The 16,606-nt window shown below is 33.3% G+C and overlaps 3 protein-coding genes across 10 annotated transcripts in view; 1 reads left to right on the top strand and 2 right to left on the bottom strand.

Annotated features, from left to right (window-relative positions):
- Positions 1-8: 8 nt before the first annotated feature.
- On the bottom strand, positions 9-9,091 carry snz (sorting nexin snazarus). 5 transcript variants are annotated; one of them, XM_076417061.1, is made up of 15 exons: positions 8,968-9,091; positions 8,658-8,889; positions 8,430-8,605; positions 8,246-8,380; positions 8,012-8,190; positions 7,785-7,956; positions 7,408-7,654; positions 7,099-7,342; positions 6,748-7,037; positions 4,879-5,052; positions 4,554-4,817; positions 3,174-3,307; positions 2,867-3,120; positions 2,507-2,805; positions 9-627 (listed from the first exon to the last, which is right to left on the bottom strand). In XM_076417061.1, coding segments are annotated over exons 1-15 (2,850 nt in total). In that variant the 5' UTR covers positions 8,970-9,091; the 3' UTR covers positions 9-579. The 5 variants fall into 5 exon arrangements, with proteins under 5 accessions (XP_076273176.1, XP_076273180.1, XP_076273177.1 ...); XM_076417065.1 differs by having other exon boundaries at positions 8,012-8,184; XM_076417062.1 differs by having other exon boundaries at positions 8,964-9,061.
- Positions 9,092-9,309: 218 nt separating this feature from the next.
- Positions 9,310-10,074, top strand: Roc1a (Regulator of cullins 1a). Of its 2 annotated transcripts, XM_076417077.1 has the most exons (6): positions 9,310-9,374; positions 9,438-9,520; positions 9,575-9,602; positions 9,656-9,777; positions 9,831-9,916; positions 9,967-10,074. In XM_076417077.1, exons 2-6 carry the CDS (start codon positions 9,440-9,442, stop codon positions 9,977-9,979), a joined length of 330 nt encoding a protein of 109 aa, XP_076273192.1. In that variant the 5' UTR covers positions 9,310-9,374; positions 9,438-9,439; the 3' UTR covers positions 9,980-10,074. The 2 variants fall into 2 exon arrangements, with proteins under 2 accessions (XP_076273192.1, XP_076273190.1); XM_076417075.1 differs by having other exon boundaries at positions 9,336-9,520.
- A 912-nt stretch (positions 10,075-10,986) lies between these two features.
- Positions 10,987-16,606, bottom strand: part of Syt12 (Synaptotagmin 12) — a 37,113-nt gene continuing 31,493 nt past the window's right edge. Inside the window, exons 7-11 of one of the 3 annotated variants that reach the window (XR_013007615.1) lie at positions 13,200-13,334; positions 12,713-12,853; positions 12,540-12,659; positions 11,347-11,584; positions 10,987-11,227 (exon numbers count right to left, since the gene is read on the bottom strand). Coding sequence is in view for 1 of the 3 variants with exons in the window: in XM_076417069.1 (XP_076273184.1) it covers positions 11,408-11,584; positions 12,540-12,659; positions 12,713-12,853; positions 13,200-13,334 (573 nt within the window). In the remaining 2 variants the exon portion in view is untranslated. Of the gene's footprint in view, positions 11,585-12,539; positions 12,660-12,712; positions 12,854-13,199; positions 13,335-16,606 lie in introns of all 3 variants that reach the window. The other 2 variants (XR_013007616.1, XM_076417069.1) reach the window with 2 other exon arrangements.

Below are 16,606 nucleotides of genomic sequence, written 5' to 3'. Positions count from 1 at the left end.
AACTAGAGTACTTTTTAATTTGTTTTTATTGTCTTAGAACATAGCATCTCGTCGTATATATGTATATAAATGCAATATGCATGTTCCCATCAAGCTCATAAGTCTAGTGACACAAAACCCATTAGAAATGCAAAGACAAGGGTAGAGATTCAGTATCATTCGTCGGTGCTTCATTTTTATATAATATTAAAGCTATGGCACAATCAAAATGCAACTGAACACGTATATGTACTGTTTCGAATCAAAATAAAATCATAACAATGCAAACGAACCGATAACGGAAACACTACATCTAAGAGCAAAAGGAAATGAGTCAGTTGAGGGGTTTTGTATAGAAAAATAGTAGTTAGCTCTCAGTTGTCTTTTATAAAATATGGTTGTAATTGGGATATACCTCTAAACAATAAATTAACAGTTATAGACTAGTAAAACGATAAAAAACCGACACAGAATGTTAACAGACGTTAATATAAAATTTGTCTTGAAGAATAATAATGTATAATACAAAAGTGATGAACAAATAAAAAATGTAAAATGAAACATATAAATAATCGATAATTAAAACAGATACTTAACTTGTTAATTAAGTTCAGGAAATGCTGCATCAACTACAGCTTCTAGCACCTCCTGCAACAAAGAAATTAATGATTATTCCATAAAACTATTTCAATTAGCATCAGTAAGATTTATTCACATAAATATCACTATATATGACACTAATCACTATGTGCCTATAACTCTCATGATAACCTCTTGCCACTTTTAAGTCAGCAAACACTGTAGCATGAGTCCGCTTCACTACCTTAACTTCACGATCGGACTTTGTTTTAAAGTTGAATACACTCAACTCCACTTTCATTCTTTCATACTTTTTCCAGATATCCGATTCTTTCATTGAACCCTTCGCGATAGTTGTTTGTGTCAGCTTTCATCTCACGAAATGCTCTTTCTTCCTGAAATGTTGATGTTGATGGTCTAATAAATTGACATCCATTAGCAACTTTGTACCGTCTTACATATAAGAACACGTTTCTCAGGATGAAGTCTTCATGGCCTTCTTTGATACAATTCTCCTTCAAGAAATTCACCGCTCAGAATTATATACCTGGCATGGTCATGCAGGAAGGCACTAGCAATCTACCAACGTTCTCCTCATTGCTCAGAGATTCTTGATCTCTAGTTTAGAGTGTTTATTCTATGGTTCATCAACATTTAACTAAACAGTCACAAGTTGACACTTACGCATTTATTGTCAACTGTTAGCCGGCGCCACCTATACTTTCGCTAAGCTTTTCAATATCCAAATGAGTCGTAAAACATTCTGCACCCATTTAGGCCATATCAATAATGTATTAAGGTTAATTGATTTCATTATTGTTTTAATCTCATTGTATATATTTATTTCAAAAATAAATATTCGGGGAGTGGAAAGGTACAGGAAAGGTTCACGTTTTTTAATTAATATGTGGTTTCGTCGCTCCGAGATAATAAAGATCTGAAGACATGTGTTGGATGCTCCATAGTTTGTCTTGATTACCAAATAAGACTATATCACTCAGTTAAATCATCAATACATTTTTGTGCAATGTTATTTGAAGTATAGGGTGGATCCACCCTATACTTTCTTTTTATTTTCTATTTCTCTATGTGATTATTCTTCATAATTGTTTTTATCCAACTTTTATCATATTAAGTGATGAAATGTTCAATATTAAATATATAAAAATTCTTCTTTAATGGATCAAAACTGTGTGACCGTTTCCTCAATTTTCATAGTAAGTTTGCAGTAATCACCGGAAACTAACGACAACGAATCCATAATAATGAAGCATATTTGGTATATAACACATGGGCTGAAGCTTCTAGCTTCTAGTTTTATTACATTCACCACTTTTTCAGTTAGTACTATGATGATGCAGAATGCAGTGGATGTCCAAATGAGGTGGTAACATCAGAAAATATAAAAAATACACAAAATCGTTTTGAATGATTGAAAAGTGAAGTTGCACGAATTAGCTAACATCATAAAGATATCAAATAAATGTGCTGGTTTTATATTGCATGAACATTTGATTGTGAGAAAGATTTGCTCAAAGTGGGTACCGCATTTGCTCACTGTTGAACGAAATCAAGAACTTGATTGATGATTCTGAACAATGTTTGGCCATGTTTAAACGTAAAAAAAACCAGAATTATTGCGTTAATATGTGACAATGGATGAAACATGGATCCATCACCTTCACTCCGCAATCAAAACGATCGTCATCTGAGCGAAAAGCAACTGACGACAGGCCTATTTTGAGGCAAAAGATAAATCGTTCTACAAAAGGGGTTTTGAAACGTTGGAGCGGTGCTGGAATGATTGTGTGGCTCTTGATAGAGATTACGTTGATGAATAAAGCCAATTTCGAACAAGAAAAACAGTATTTTCTTTGTTACGGTCGGAACTTTTCAGCTCATGTTAAAAAAAAAACAAATGAAAATACTAAAAAAAAGTTGAGCTCACATAAAATAGTTGTTTGTTCATATTCTTCTCTTGCAACGCATCGAACACCTTCTTCGCGCCGTTTTTGGCGGCGTTGCCACCCACCAGTGTTGTCAAAATTTCAGGTACGTTGTTGATCAGCATTTCCTGCGCCTTTTGGGCTGTTTCCAGTCTTTCTTCTTTGGTACGCATCGGACCGGGCGAGGCCAAAGCACCACCAGGCCAGAAGTTTTTCAAAATTTGCGCTACATAGTAATGGAGCATCTCCTCCGAGAACCACCAGGATATGGTCTCGTAAATTTGTCGGTTTATGTTACGCCCTGAAAGTTAAAATCAATTTATGTAGAAAGTTATATGCGATGACGCCGAGATGATTCTTACCATAGGTGACTTGAACAAACCCAATGAGAGTTTTGCGAACATACTTGAACACACCTCTCATATCGAACAGCTCGCTCAGAAGACTGTACAGGGGTTCCGCTATCGAGTCTTTTCCGTCCTCGCAAACTTTAATAGCGTGCCCGTTGGGTTTGATGAAGTCTATGGCGTCGACGGCCACGTTATCTAAACACTGCGATATGTCCTCTTCGGAATTATCCCTTAAAATTGAAAAGGAAGAACTCTGCTCGCTCCCGCTGCAATTAAAGCCGGTTAAAAATGGCGGTCGTAGCACCGAACGCGACTCTACCTCTTGAATATCGTCGAGAACGAAAATCGGGATTTCTTCGGGCTGGGCGTGGAATGTTTCAAGTGTTCGGAACTTGGACTTAGGAACGAGTAAATGGCCTCACTCTGGTTTAGGCGATCGTTTTTCAAAACAAACTGAAACGAACCGGTGACTTGTAAGGATCAAAAATGTTAGAATTCAGGAGTTGGCGATAGAAAATGTTCTGAAGACTGGTTTTACTAGATAGAGTATTTCAATAAGGACGGGTCAATATTGAAATGGAGTTCAAAAAGCTGTGCGTAGGGTTATTTTCTAAAAACAGCCACAAAAAGGTAGCAACACACTCAAAAAAAGAACTGCAAAGAAAATTACAATGCATATTTGGTGGGATTGGAAAGGAATGGTTTGTCATGGACTCCTTAAAGATGGGAAAACCAACCATTTGACTCCAAAACGTAGGAAAACGCAACAGTCGGCTGGCAAAGTTATGGCGTCTGTATTGTGGGATTCGCATGGAATAATTTTCATTGACTACCTTGAAAAACAGCCGCATTTGAAGAAAAAGAAAGTGCTGCTTCACCAAGACAATGCATCGTGTCACAAGTCAGTGAGAACGATGGCAAAAATTCATGAATTGGGTTTCGAATTGCTTCCATATTCGCCGTATTCTCCAGATCTGGCCTCCAGCGACTATTTCCTGTTCTCACATCTCAAAAGAATGGTCGCTGGGAAGAAATTTTCGTGGAATGAAGAGGTGATCGCCATCATATACATTACAGGAAGGGGAATACTGTTCCCTCTCTGTAATAAGGGTACTATGGAAACACATCAAAGTAGCTTTTAAGCCACAAGCCAAAGTCAAATAGACTTCATTGAAGGTGCAGTTTGGTAAGACTAAGGTCATAGTCACTCAAACCATCTATTCTGAAGGAAATGTCCGAGATGGCCTTGAAAATCATAGATACCGAAACAATCTTAACAAAGACAATGGCTATAGAACAACCTCCACCTGGCACATTATCCCCCTGCTTTTTAATTAACCAACAGATTACAAAGAAGAGTGTTCTAATTGGTATTGTCATAAATAAGGTAGCTTGATTAGAAGAATTTCAACATTGGGGCTCTCTCAATTTAGTCTAACTAATTGAATTGCAACAGACAATACAAAACACGACCAAAATTGATTGAACTAATGATTCAGAAAATTGGGCGATTGCATTATTAGTTCAGACAGAAAATAATTGTATGCGTCGAGGGTATTATAATGTTTTAAGTGATATTGTCTCACTGCTGCCGGGCTTCCACAAGGAGCTATCGAATGGCTGGCTATGAAATTTGAACTAACGCTCAGAAAATGTTACAATGAAAAATGTCGCCAGCTCCCGGACCTTCGTAACTTACGTCAAGATATCTTTGAATCTGCAACTTGGCCTTGTCCAGCGAAGATCTATCGGTCTTCCCGAACAAGAACTTGAACGTGTTGGAGGGAAGCTCCAGGCTTCGTACTTCGGAACACAGCGGTCTGAGTTTCTTGTGCAATTCCTGGAACTCCGTTAGGCTTCGACACACTACCCAACCAGTACTGATCGGTTCCCCGTCCACAGAGTCGTCTCTGGACATCTGAACAACCAGGACAAACTGTAAGGGTTCTTTTTCTTCCAGCACCTGGAACAGATCGCGGGATTTACATTTAGGAGCTTCGATAGTTTAGTCCAATCCTCTTTACTTCCGCGCTCTGTACGATGGCTGTCCATTTGCCCAGATTCTCGGCCCATATTTCGGTTCTGGTCAGGTGTGCTTCTAGCTGACGTTTCTCGCCCTGTAACCATTCGACCTCCTTCTCCAGTTTGCTCAAGACTTTCGATTCAGGCCTCATGGATGACTTTAGCGCTGCCAATGCCTGAGTACAAATGATTTTCAGTTAAATGTTACGTAATGCCACTGTCACGCCGTTAGTGATTTCATCAAGTTTTCTTTAAGATGGTGACAAGTATTTATATTTTAAGCTTTTATTTAATTTAGAAAATGAACAGATAGGCAACACGATCAGCGTCTGGTTCTGTATAATTGTTTGTTCACTAAAATAAAAATGTTTTCATCCCTACACATCCCTAGCATTGGGACACATTTGAATGTTTTCATTCGTTGCTAGTTTTTGCCGTATTCAACCCGATTTCTACCATGGCCTTGTTGATACATTTGCGAAATTTATGGTTATGCGTATTAACAAAAAATATACACATTAATGTACATTACTCTAGCGGTTTCTGGGAACTCTATTTAGTGTAGTAGGGTAAATAGATATAAATGATTAATATGCACAGTAAAACATAATTTAGTAAGTTAAAATAAACTGATTGGCAGTTCAATAAAATAGAATTTCCATGTTTAAAACAAAAACGACAAAGTACATGACATTATGACGCCAACAACCAGGGGATGTTTCATCAGATTGTGTCAAAACTCGATGTTTGTTCAAGCCTAATCTTCAAGAAAAAAATATCGATATTTTTAACAGACTCAATATATAAACATTTTCTAGGAAAATATGTTAAAATAAGATTATTTCATAATAATCCAGAGTAAGATTTAAACATATCAATGTATAGTACATCAAGCCTACTATATATCCAAACATTATTTTTATTTAAGGGGATCTCTTAGTCTAGAATTTTGAAAAAACCTATTCTTTTTACATTTTTGCAAAGCTCCTCAAGAGGATTTTTGAAAATCTAAATTATTTTCGGAGATGTAGATGTGATGTGACGCGGAATCTAAAAAGGAAGTTTTAAACGAGTTTTTTTTGAGACGCTTGGCATGTTATTGATTATTATTATTTTAAAACATCAGAAAATGTCAATAAAATGGTAAATAAGTCCACATTATTTAGAACAGCCCTTAGGATTATTTTGTTTGATTTGTTTTTACCGTGATAAAATAATGTATCGATATGGACCAATATATGGATATTTTTTAAACAAAATTAACAAGGTTAGTGTACTTTGGTAATTAATTTCAAAATAATTTTAAAAATATCGCTGTTATTACAAAAAAAAAATTAGTCCTGGGATATATCGATATTTTTTAAATATCGAAAACGATATATCGATATTTTTCTTGCCGAGCGACACCCTTAACTCACACCATATTTTAAGTAAATCGGTTCAATAGAACATTCGAAAAAAGTAGTTTCGAGAATAAGGTGCTTAAAGTTTAATTTTTAGACACTGTATCTTCGAAAATAATAAAAATTTTGAAAAATCCTGATAAGGGGTTAACTTTGAAATTTTGTAAAAAAAGAAAAAATCGATTTTTTTAAATTTATGGGCAAGAATACTTTCAGAAGCTCCTATACTTTAGATGTGACTTAAAATTTCAACATACATGATAAAATAATGTATAGAGAAGGCTCAAACCAAATTTTAAGTAAATCAGTTCAGTAAAACCTTTGAAAAAAGTTGTTTCGAGAATAAGGTGCTTAAAGTTTCATTTTTAGACACTGTATCTCCGAAAACAAGTAAAATAAGGCCCCCAAACTTATGAAGTAACTTAGAATTTAAACATGCACGTAAGTGTTATGGTATTCTCTTCATACCTGCATTTTGTTGCTTAATTTTTCCTCGAGCTGGTCCAACTTCCGCCTGGCGTAGTTAGAATGGTCGCCTACGTTCAAACCGTTCTCGACATTGGTCGCCGAATCGACCGAACACTGTTTCTCATCGCCCGAACCCACGCTCTCGTTTTCCACCATTTCGTTTTCGGTCTCCATCGCTATCACCATCTCTTTGTAATAGTCGCTTATCAAGAACGGCTGGTAATATTTATCTTCAATTGTCTGAACCACTTGTTGCTGAACCTCGTAAAACACCTCGGGACCTTTGTCGCCTATAACCAATAAACCAATTAACTCAATTTTGCACTTGAAACACCGTAAATCCTTCAATACCTAACAAAAATGATTCCATTCTTTTACGGGTGGTCTTGTCTACTTTAATTTCTGACAATGGATTTCTGATGAACGTGTAGAAAATCTCGGCTCCCAGTTGGTGCCACTGATTCCTTTGAGCCGTGCGGAGTTCCTCAACCGCTATCCAAAATCGAATTAAATCATGGCTAGCTAATGTTTGTAAAAACTGCGATAAATACTTCCTGCCAATAATATGATCCAACACTATTTGCAGTGATAACATCTACAAATATTTAGTTATCTACAGTGAACATTCCTGAATTTTATAGCATAGTAATTTTAATGAACCTTGTTGAAATCATCACCACATTGAAAACCCAGATCGCAGCCGAGGCTTAGCAATTTCTTCTCGCAAAGATTCTTTGCCATTGTCAGGTGGCTGATGGTCTTTTTTAGTTTTTTGGCGGCAGTGATATCAGACTTTGGTATACCAGCAGATTGCATATTGCCTTTCTCATTATCCAAATCGACTCCTTTCGCTCTGTTTAAATTTTGCAGTGTTGTAGCTTGCATTAACTTAGTCACAATGTTGTATCTAAAAACATTCTCACGATAAAGCTGATAACATTTCAACATCACTATTTTTCATATCAATATTCATCAATATTTTCATATCAATTCATTTCATATCATATTTCTCAACATCAATAATTTTACTTGCTTACCTTACTTGCTTTAGTACCTGAATATCATCAGTTTTTTCAATAAAAACATCAACATTTTCTAAAACTTTCTTTGGTAAATTAATCTGCTGTTGATTGGTTTTCTCTATATAATTAATAAGATTTCTATTAAAAAAATCTGGGTCGGTCACCAAGTCAACTAAAGGTTTGAAAACTTCAACAAAAACAGTTAATTCAACTTCTTTTTTCAATAAAAATTCTCTAATTACCTTTACAACATAATACTTCTCTTAAAAAATACTTTGTCGGAGTTAATGAGTAAGTCCTAGGCAACAAAAACATTATTAAAACTTCACTAAACACTCCTAAATACTCAAGTTCCTTTTCAGATGAAATAACGTGTTGTGACAAAAGGAATTCAGGTGGAAAATCTTGGTCCATTCTAAAACTTATAAATCTCAGTACACTCTTTTAAATACTTTAAAATAAAACAAGAAACTTACATCATACTCTTTGATTCACGAATTTTCTCAAAGTGACTGGTTATAACACCAACTATATCACAAGCTATCAATTTTGCATGGTCTACTCTGAGAAACTTGTCATGTAAATTTTTTACAGCACCCCACAGATCATCTCTAGAATTTATCAGTGTTGTGCGGTGATAAATGGAATAAATTTACTTACTTAATATTTGTGCTTAAATATTCAATATCATATGCATAGTCCTTTAAATAGACTATAATATAATCCCTTATAACAAAGTCAAGTAGCTGTTGGAGTAAACTATCAACAGTTCTTCCAAAAACTTGAGGAACATAATTCTGAATATTTTTATTTGATTGACTGGAATCATAGTCTTTCTAAAACATAAATTCAAGTTATACTCACTAAATTTATTACCTATACTGTTACCATTAATTTATTTCTAAATATTTCCGATTGTTTCAAAATATGTTCAGATCCTAGAACTATTTTATGAGGCGATGAAAGCATTACATTTATCCATAATGCCGAAATTATTCCTAGCATTACAGATATAACAAACAAAATTAAACAAAAAGTTAACGTCGCACAGTATGGTAAAAGAGCACATATTGCTAAAAAGCCGATAACTGTACTTGCAATTACATATCTTCTATTCATCCTGAAAAAAAACGACGAAACACCTTGTTCAATTAAAACAACAAATTAATCATCATAAAAATAATAATTACATACTTACATATCACTTCCAAATCATAATTTATCGTACAGATAAGTTCAATTCATATTACATTAATCTGTATTAACTAGCACCTACTCAATATTTTGTTTATTTTGATCAATTTGTCAAATGGTATGTCATATCCAATGACTCATAATTAACCAAGGACTTTCACGGGATACCAAAAAAGTATCGATATTTTTTGGACTGATCTATCAATATTTTTAAGAAAAATATAAAACATCACAATTTTTATGATTGTTGCATTGATATATTTTTAAAAATATGGAAATTTATGTATTGATACAAAAATCGATTTTTTTTTGACCATTGTCATTCCCTCTTCGTCTTATATCATGTTTAACGTCATTTTTTCTATGGCCATATAATAAAAAAGAGGACGAGAAGACAGACGTCAAATTTTCGTAAGAAAAACAGACAAAACTATTTAGTTTATCAATAATTTTACCTATAAAAAATGGCTTCAGCGATGGATGTGGATATGGATGAAGTAGAAATGCCGACGTCAAGCAGCTCGAAGGGTGAAAAGAAGCGTTTTGAAGTAAAGAAGGTAATTGAATAATATAACCAAAAAATGAACAGTCATTGAATTGTTTTGTTTTAGTGGAACGCTGTTGCATTATGGGCTTGGGGTAAGTATATATAATGAAATATTTTTAAATATAAATTAGCTATATTTATGTAGACATCGTTGTGGATAATTGTGCCATTTGCCGTAATCATATTATGGATTTGTGCATTGAATGTCAGGCAAATCAAGCTTCTGCGACCAGTGAAGAATGTACTGTGGCTTGGGGTGTGTGCAATGTAAGTTGTTCTCTTTTATAGTTATTCAAAATAAGTTATGTCAAAAATTGTAGCATGCCTTTCATTTTCACTGTATATCGAGGTGGTTAAAAACTAGACAAGTTTGTCCATTGGACAACAGGGAATGGGAATTTCAAAAGTATGTTTCTATATTATTTTTAAACACTGTATTAATATATTTTATTTTAGGTATGGTCATTAGTAGAATTTCATTGGTATTTAAATTATTTGCTATTACTAGGCTTTTTTTATGATAAAAATTAAATTTCTGTTCTAAATAAACTATATAAATTACCATTCAGATAGTTTTATTTCATACATAAAGTCAGTTGTAATGTTTTTAACAGCTAGTTAATGGTTCCCCAATCATTATAGTGCCAATAAAATGCTACATTTATAATATAAGGTGAATGACACTATTTCCTAACTACAATTTCTGGAAGATTACCTTATCTAACAGTCTTGTTTGAAAGGGAAATAACAAAATTATACAGGGAAGAGTCATCGATTTATACATTTACTCCACTCACATGGGATCACAGAATAACATTTCAGTTTTCTTCTTTTAAATTTCAAGAACAAGATATAATATGCTGCAGTTACCTGTGAATGATTCATTTGTTTTAAGGCTATTTCAAAGGTAAATGCATTTTCTAATAATACAAGGGGTATAAGGAAGTATATGGGCCCAGTATAGTTTTATATCACAGCATATTTATACAAAAGCGAACAGTTAGCTATCAGTAGAAATGTAAACATATTGATATAATCAACATTATTGTCATAAAGCTAAAAGTAATTCCTTTTTTATATTAAGATATTTTTTTTATTTAAGTTTTGATTGAACAATTGAATAGATAGTGGATGATTTAAGAGTTTGAGATGTATTTAAAGTAAAGATTGCCCAAAACTGATTATCAATTATATTTGGAAGATATATCTAATGGATGTCCCAACAAAAATGCATGTTTTAATTTCCCAAAAAAAAGTAAAATATGATCAAAAAAAGAGGTCATGGTCAAAATATCTAAAGGAATATAGAGATAAATTAATTAATAGGAAATATTATTGCACTTGTTTTTAGTTTCTGCATTTCTAGTGGGCCATCTTTCATAGGGTTAAACAAGTTTTATATATCTACATATGATTGTTCATTTTATTTGTATAGAAAGAATACTAACGATATAATAAACTATACAACAAATACAATTCTACCTGTAAAAATATCACTTTCATTTTCAGCAATCCGGGGTTTACATATACATATAATTTACAGATAATATCGAACTATTTTATAGCGTAGTTCACTGTGTTAGAAACGATACAGTATCTAGTATCTTGTTTAGGTTGTCTTTTGTTCATGTACATTCTTCCTAGGTCAGATATGCCAACAACGAAGCCGAGATAACGATCAAATCCGGAATATTAGCGATTCTCTCCAATGTGTATCCTATTACAAAAATAGAATTTTGAAAATTCAACATTTTCTAATTATGCAGTGTACAGAAAGCAAACAAGACGAGGACGTACATGAATATCAAGAAAACCGAATCTTAAAAACAATTGTACCGTTTCTAATGTTGGTTTCGGTATGTCTCAGTACACTGAAGTAACAGTCCTTATGAGTTAGTTACTTCCTAAGAGAGTGCCACATTGCTACTGGTTTCCTTAAAGCTATGAGCATTTGGTTCCAGTGACTCAAGGATCTTCCTATTGCCTGTCCTCCTACTATAACATGTCCGATTGGTGTAGCTTTGGCGTTTTCTTCTGTTGGAATTTCTGCTACAGTCAGTCGCATTTGTATTGTCTATAATAATATAAAATAAAATAAACTAAATATTTATTTTCTAAAAGTGGTTAATTCAATATTACTGTATTTTTGTATTCTGTGCATGTGTCCTGCGAATCCTGTGTACATTATTCTTTAAATATTATTCTGTATCTGTCATTTGATCAGAATCAGAATGTTTTGACAAATACACTGTTTTTTTAACGATTTTTTGGCAGATAAGGATATGCATTGGCTACTAGTTCAACCCATAGTAAATTACTTCTGTTTAAATGTGATTGGAGATAAATGAATCGTAGTTATCCAAGAATAATTTGCGTTTGATGGTCTAATATATTGGGTTGGGGAAAAGTAATAGCACTTTTTACATTTCTAAGACTAGTCAGTTTTTTTTTGCTACTTCTCAAACATATGGATGACAAATCTGAGATTGACGAGTTTCTTTTGAAACCAACTTTACACAATGAAAATCGTTTTACACATGACAGTCGGGTGAGACAATGGCCAGCCGGTATTTATATATCAATTTTTTGCGTAACTAAAGAACCTAAGTAGGTTTTGCATTGGTATTTATTCCGTATATTTCCTGACCTGTTGTTACAATTTTATTGCTTACACTTATTGTTTTAATATAATTCCTAGTGTTTCCTTTCTTACTCTGTCAAATGCCTTTTTTGAAATCAATAAAAGTTAGATATATCGCTGTTTTTTGGGATTGAAATTTTTCAATGATTTAAATGAATGCGTTTGATGTGAATTGGTTCTAATGAGCCATGTTGCCAAGTGTCTGCAGAATTCTTTAAAACATTAAGTGAATAGAAAGTTAACCATTTGATATACTGACATATAATGATACTTTTCCTGTTTTCTTCAACTGAATACTCACATTCATAGAAATGTTAATGGCAAATTTGTAATGAAAAATATAGAGTATTTTCATTGGATGATATGTTAGCATCATTCGAAAACCTACGTTTAAAGCATGAACAGGTACGCTGAACATCATGGCCTCATTGAATATGGGACAGTGTTCGCCCTTTTTGGTCGACGTCTTTTTCTTGTTTATCTTCTTATTTTGAACCATCAAGTATACCTGAAACGGAACGGCCTCATCGGTAACATTTTTTTCTGGATATTCCCGTTTACCTTCACGAACACCTCGCCCGACGATCCAGGCAGGAACTTCAGGTTCCTGGCTTTCACCACGACAACCGTGAGTCTCTCGGCCGTGGGCAGATAGCTGAGCGAAAACATGATTTCGCCGAATTCGGTTCCTTTCTGAAACAACTGGAATATACAACTGGTTCAATAAGTTTCGATGTTGCTATGAGGTGGCGCTGGTTACGTTCGTCTTTTTATTTTTGATGGTTATCGGATCAGTGTCATGAAAATATGAATAAAAGGATTTTGTACATAATCACCGAGTAGGAACTGAAACAAGTTCGGATCCAGAAATGGGTGAAAAATCAGTTTTTTGGATTGTAGAGGAATATTGCTCGTTGTTCGTTTTCAAAATGTTAAATTAGACTATCATCGTAACCGTATTGAAGAACTGGTTGTAAACTATAGTTTAGTTTTATGTTAATTTTGAAAATACATACTGATGTATTAACTTTCTCTTTAACTAACTTACCTGGCCTGTGTCCGTTAAGGTAACCCATGTTGTGACCGGCTGGCGTAACGATATGTCGCTCAATCTTAATTCTCCTTCACCTATGAGCGTGTGCGATTGCAGATCGGTTGCATACAGTTGAAAACATAACGCCCTCTGAAAGCAATTCATTATTGTATTATTATATATACTACAATACTAGATCAACCTGGTTGTGCTTTATTGTAACTTTTGCGTCTGGTGAAGATTAATTTATTGATTAATTACAAAACAAATTAATTGAATATAACATTCTGTATAATCTTTTTTTAAAATTAGAAATAGAAAATATAATTACTTTATAATTTTACATATATTGATATTGATCTATACATATATTTTTAACGTAAAAATATTTATATTGAATGTTTATATTGCTACAGGAATTTCATAATAACATTTAGACTTCTTCAAGTTTTCGAATATAAAGAAATATAGAAAAACTTAAAATTCTCATTATTTAGTCATTGTATTAATTTTAAGTGAAACATATAATAGAAAGGTGAATTGGAGTAACTCTTAACAAAACTATTGACTAGGAGAAACCTTCCAAGACCATATGAACAAAAAAAGAACTTGGCTGACCAAGCTTTTCTGCTTTTTGACTAACATGAGATTTCCAATTTAACCTACCATCGATCTATTCCGAAGTATCGAGAATGCCCTGTCGTGCGAGACTAAATTTTCTTTCGAAAAGATATGATTCCAGATGTTGATAGTAATTCCGCGGTAGCAATTTGCTCATTTTGTAGATTAATCCCAAATGCCATACCGGGTCAACAATTTGAGAGAAATCTAAGAATATTGCAGGGCAGTATTTATTTTCTTGGAATTTTTTCAACAACCGCTGTTACTCTATGCACTTATGGTTTAATACTAGTGTTGGAAACTATCTACTTAAATCGACTATCGACTGTTTAATAATTTAGTACTTTTTACTATCGACTGTTTCAATCGCTATTTTTGGTTCGACTGATTTTACTACTTTTTATCGGTGACTGTTTTCAGTCGCTATTTTCGGTCCGACTGATTTTGTTACTATTTACCATCGATTCTTTCAGTCGTGTACTCTTAGTTACTATTTGTGGTTCTACTAGTTTCATTCGACTGATTTTTAACGTTCTGGCTTTGTCGTCCTAGCCGCGACCTTGACAAAAATGTACCCATTTTCCGTTCAATAATAAATAAAGCATTTACTTTTATTTTATGCGATCATTTGTAATTATGTCACGAATTAGTTTTTTTTCTATGATTAGGTATATGTTTAATTTTTATTTAGTATTTATGGTTATTGTACATGTTTAGTTTTTATGTTTTCTTTAAGCTCTATTGTATTGTCTATATTTATTATAGTATATTATTTGAAAATAGCAATTAACATATTAAAATACGATAAAACATTTGTAGGGTATTATTACATTCCATAGAAAAATTCCCTTCCTTTTTATAGGTCCACAGAACATTTAAAAGTAATTCTACTTCGTTTGAAATGATTGATAATTGCTTATTAATAGTATTCAGTAATTATTTTTTCCTTTTCTTTTTTAAAGTTAGTACGTGAAGGAATACGTACATCAATACTGATATCACGAATTGACTGAGTTTCTTGACTATCGACTGTCTCGACTGTTTTCAGTCGATAGTTCCCAACGCTATTTAATACGTTTTAACAGTAGTCTCTCAAATAATTTTGATATCGTAGGTAGCAGCGAAATAATCCTGTAAGATCCGTTTTCTTCCGCCATTTTGTCAGGTTTTTGATCATAATTAGTCGAGTAGTCTTAAAACATTCCGAAACATGCTTGGGTCTCAAACAGGCATTGAATATATATGTGAAAATAATTATTGCTTTTCGTGGCTGACCTGTTAATAACCAAGGAGAAATATCATTAACTTCAGGAGTTTTCTGGTCACAAGATGACGGTAAAATCGTCGAAATCGACAAACCAGTTATTTACCGACTCTGGAATATTAAAAATACATATATTTAGACGACAAACAAATCAGGATATAAGCTAGTTTAAAACGACTACGTACGATGGCAATTCTTACCCCAGAACCGATCTCGGTTCTAATGCATCTTCAGGCATTAAATCTGGATAAATTTCCCCGCAATTTTCATAAATCTCTCCGCGGAATTGTTGGTTTAAACGACGCTCCCGGATTTGGAACGAAATTAAGAAAACACATGCAAGCTAAAAGCTCCGGGCCCGATATTATAAACTTCCACCCTCTTATCTTTCGGCTGACCTTCACCTCGAATGAAGGAAAACAAACCAGAAGAAGGAAGAGGGGTGAAATAATATACTTTCGTTTCGTTTTCTGTTGTTGGCAATTATATTTAAATTTTTCTTGCACGAGCGTTTTCCCGTTTGTTTTATCCAATGGGCATGATGACAGTAGGTCTTTCGCTGGTATCGCTTCGGCTTCGGGATAGTGAAGTGTTTTGCAGGCGACAGAGACCCTGGGTTACGATTGGGATTGTCGTAGTTATGGTTATCTACCGAGGTTTTTGGATGGGTAGGGATTTCATTAGTGTTGGGAACTATCGACTGTTTCAGTCGCTATTTTTAGTTCGACTGATTTTACTACTGTTTACCAGTGACTGTTTTCAGTCGTGTACTCTTAGTTACTATTTTTGGTTCTACTAGTTTCATTTGACTGATTTTTAACGTTCTGGCTCTGTCGTCCTAGTCGCGACCTTTACAAAAATGTACCCATTTTATGCTTACATAGTATATATATATATATATATATATATATATATATATATATATATATAGTTTTATAATTTTTTTGGTAGTTTGCTTGTAAATAACATGCAATATATACATTAATATAGCAGCATTTTGGAACGATATATTTCAAGATTGTTAATGAAATATGTTAAAAAGATTAAAATTGTGAATGATAAATAGTAAAACACTTTTCACTATTTTTATAGTAATAATAGGTAATATTTCGATTACTCTCTCGATTTTCGTTAAAAGATATTTCCGTTCAATAATAAATAAAGCATTTACTTTATTTAAAAAAGCTCTAGTAGTTATTGTGACATCATTTTTAATCATGTCATGAATTAGTTTTTTTTTCTATGATTAGGTATATGTTTAATTTTTATTTAGTATTTATGGTTATTGAACATCTTTAGTTTTTTAGATTTGTTTAAGTTCTATTGTATTGTCTATATTTATGATAGTATATTATTTGAAAATAGCAATTAACATATTAAAATACGATAAAACATTTGTGGGGTATTATTCCATTCCATAGAAAAATTCTATTCCTTTTTACATATCCACAGAATACACACTGACGGATATGAAATCGCGACCATTACGCTAAAAGATGTAAAAAATAACATTTAGGAACATATACGTGTTTCGCCT

The sequence above is a fragment of the Rhynchophorus ferrugineus genome, unplaced genomic scaffold (assembly GCF_030347505.1).
Source record: "Rhynchophorus ferrugineus isolate W39M unplaced genomic scaffold, kcgeb_rfMv2 rfM11, whole genome shotgun sequence".
Taxonomy (NCBI): Eukaryota; Metazoa; Arthropoda; class Insecta; order Coleoptera; family Curculionidae; genus Rhynchophorus; species Rhynchophorus ferrugineus.
The sequence above is the reverse complement of the archived record's forward strand: the minus strand, read 5'-3'. Positions and strand labels throughout refer to the sequence as shown.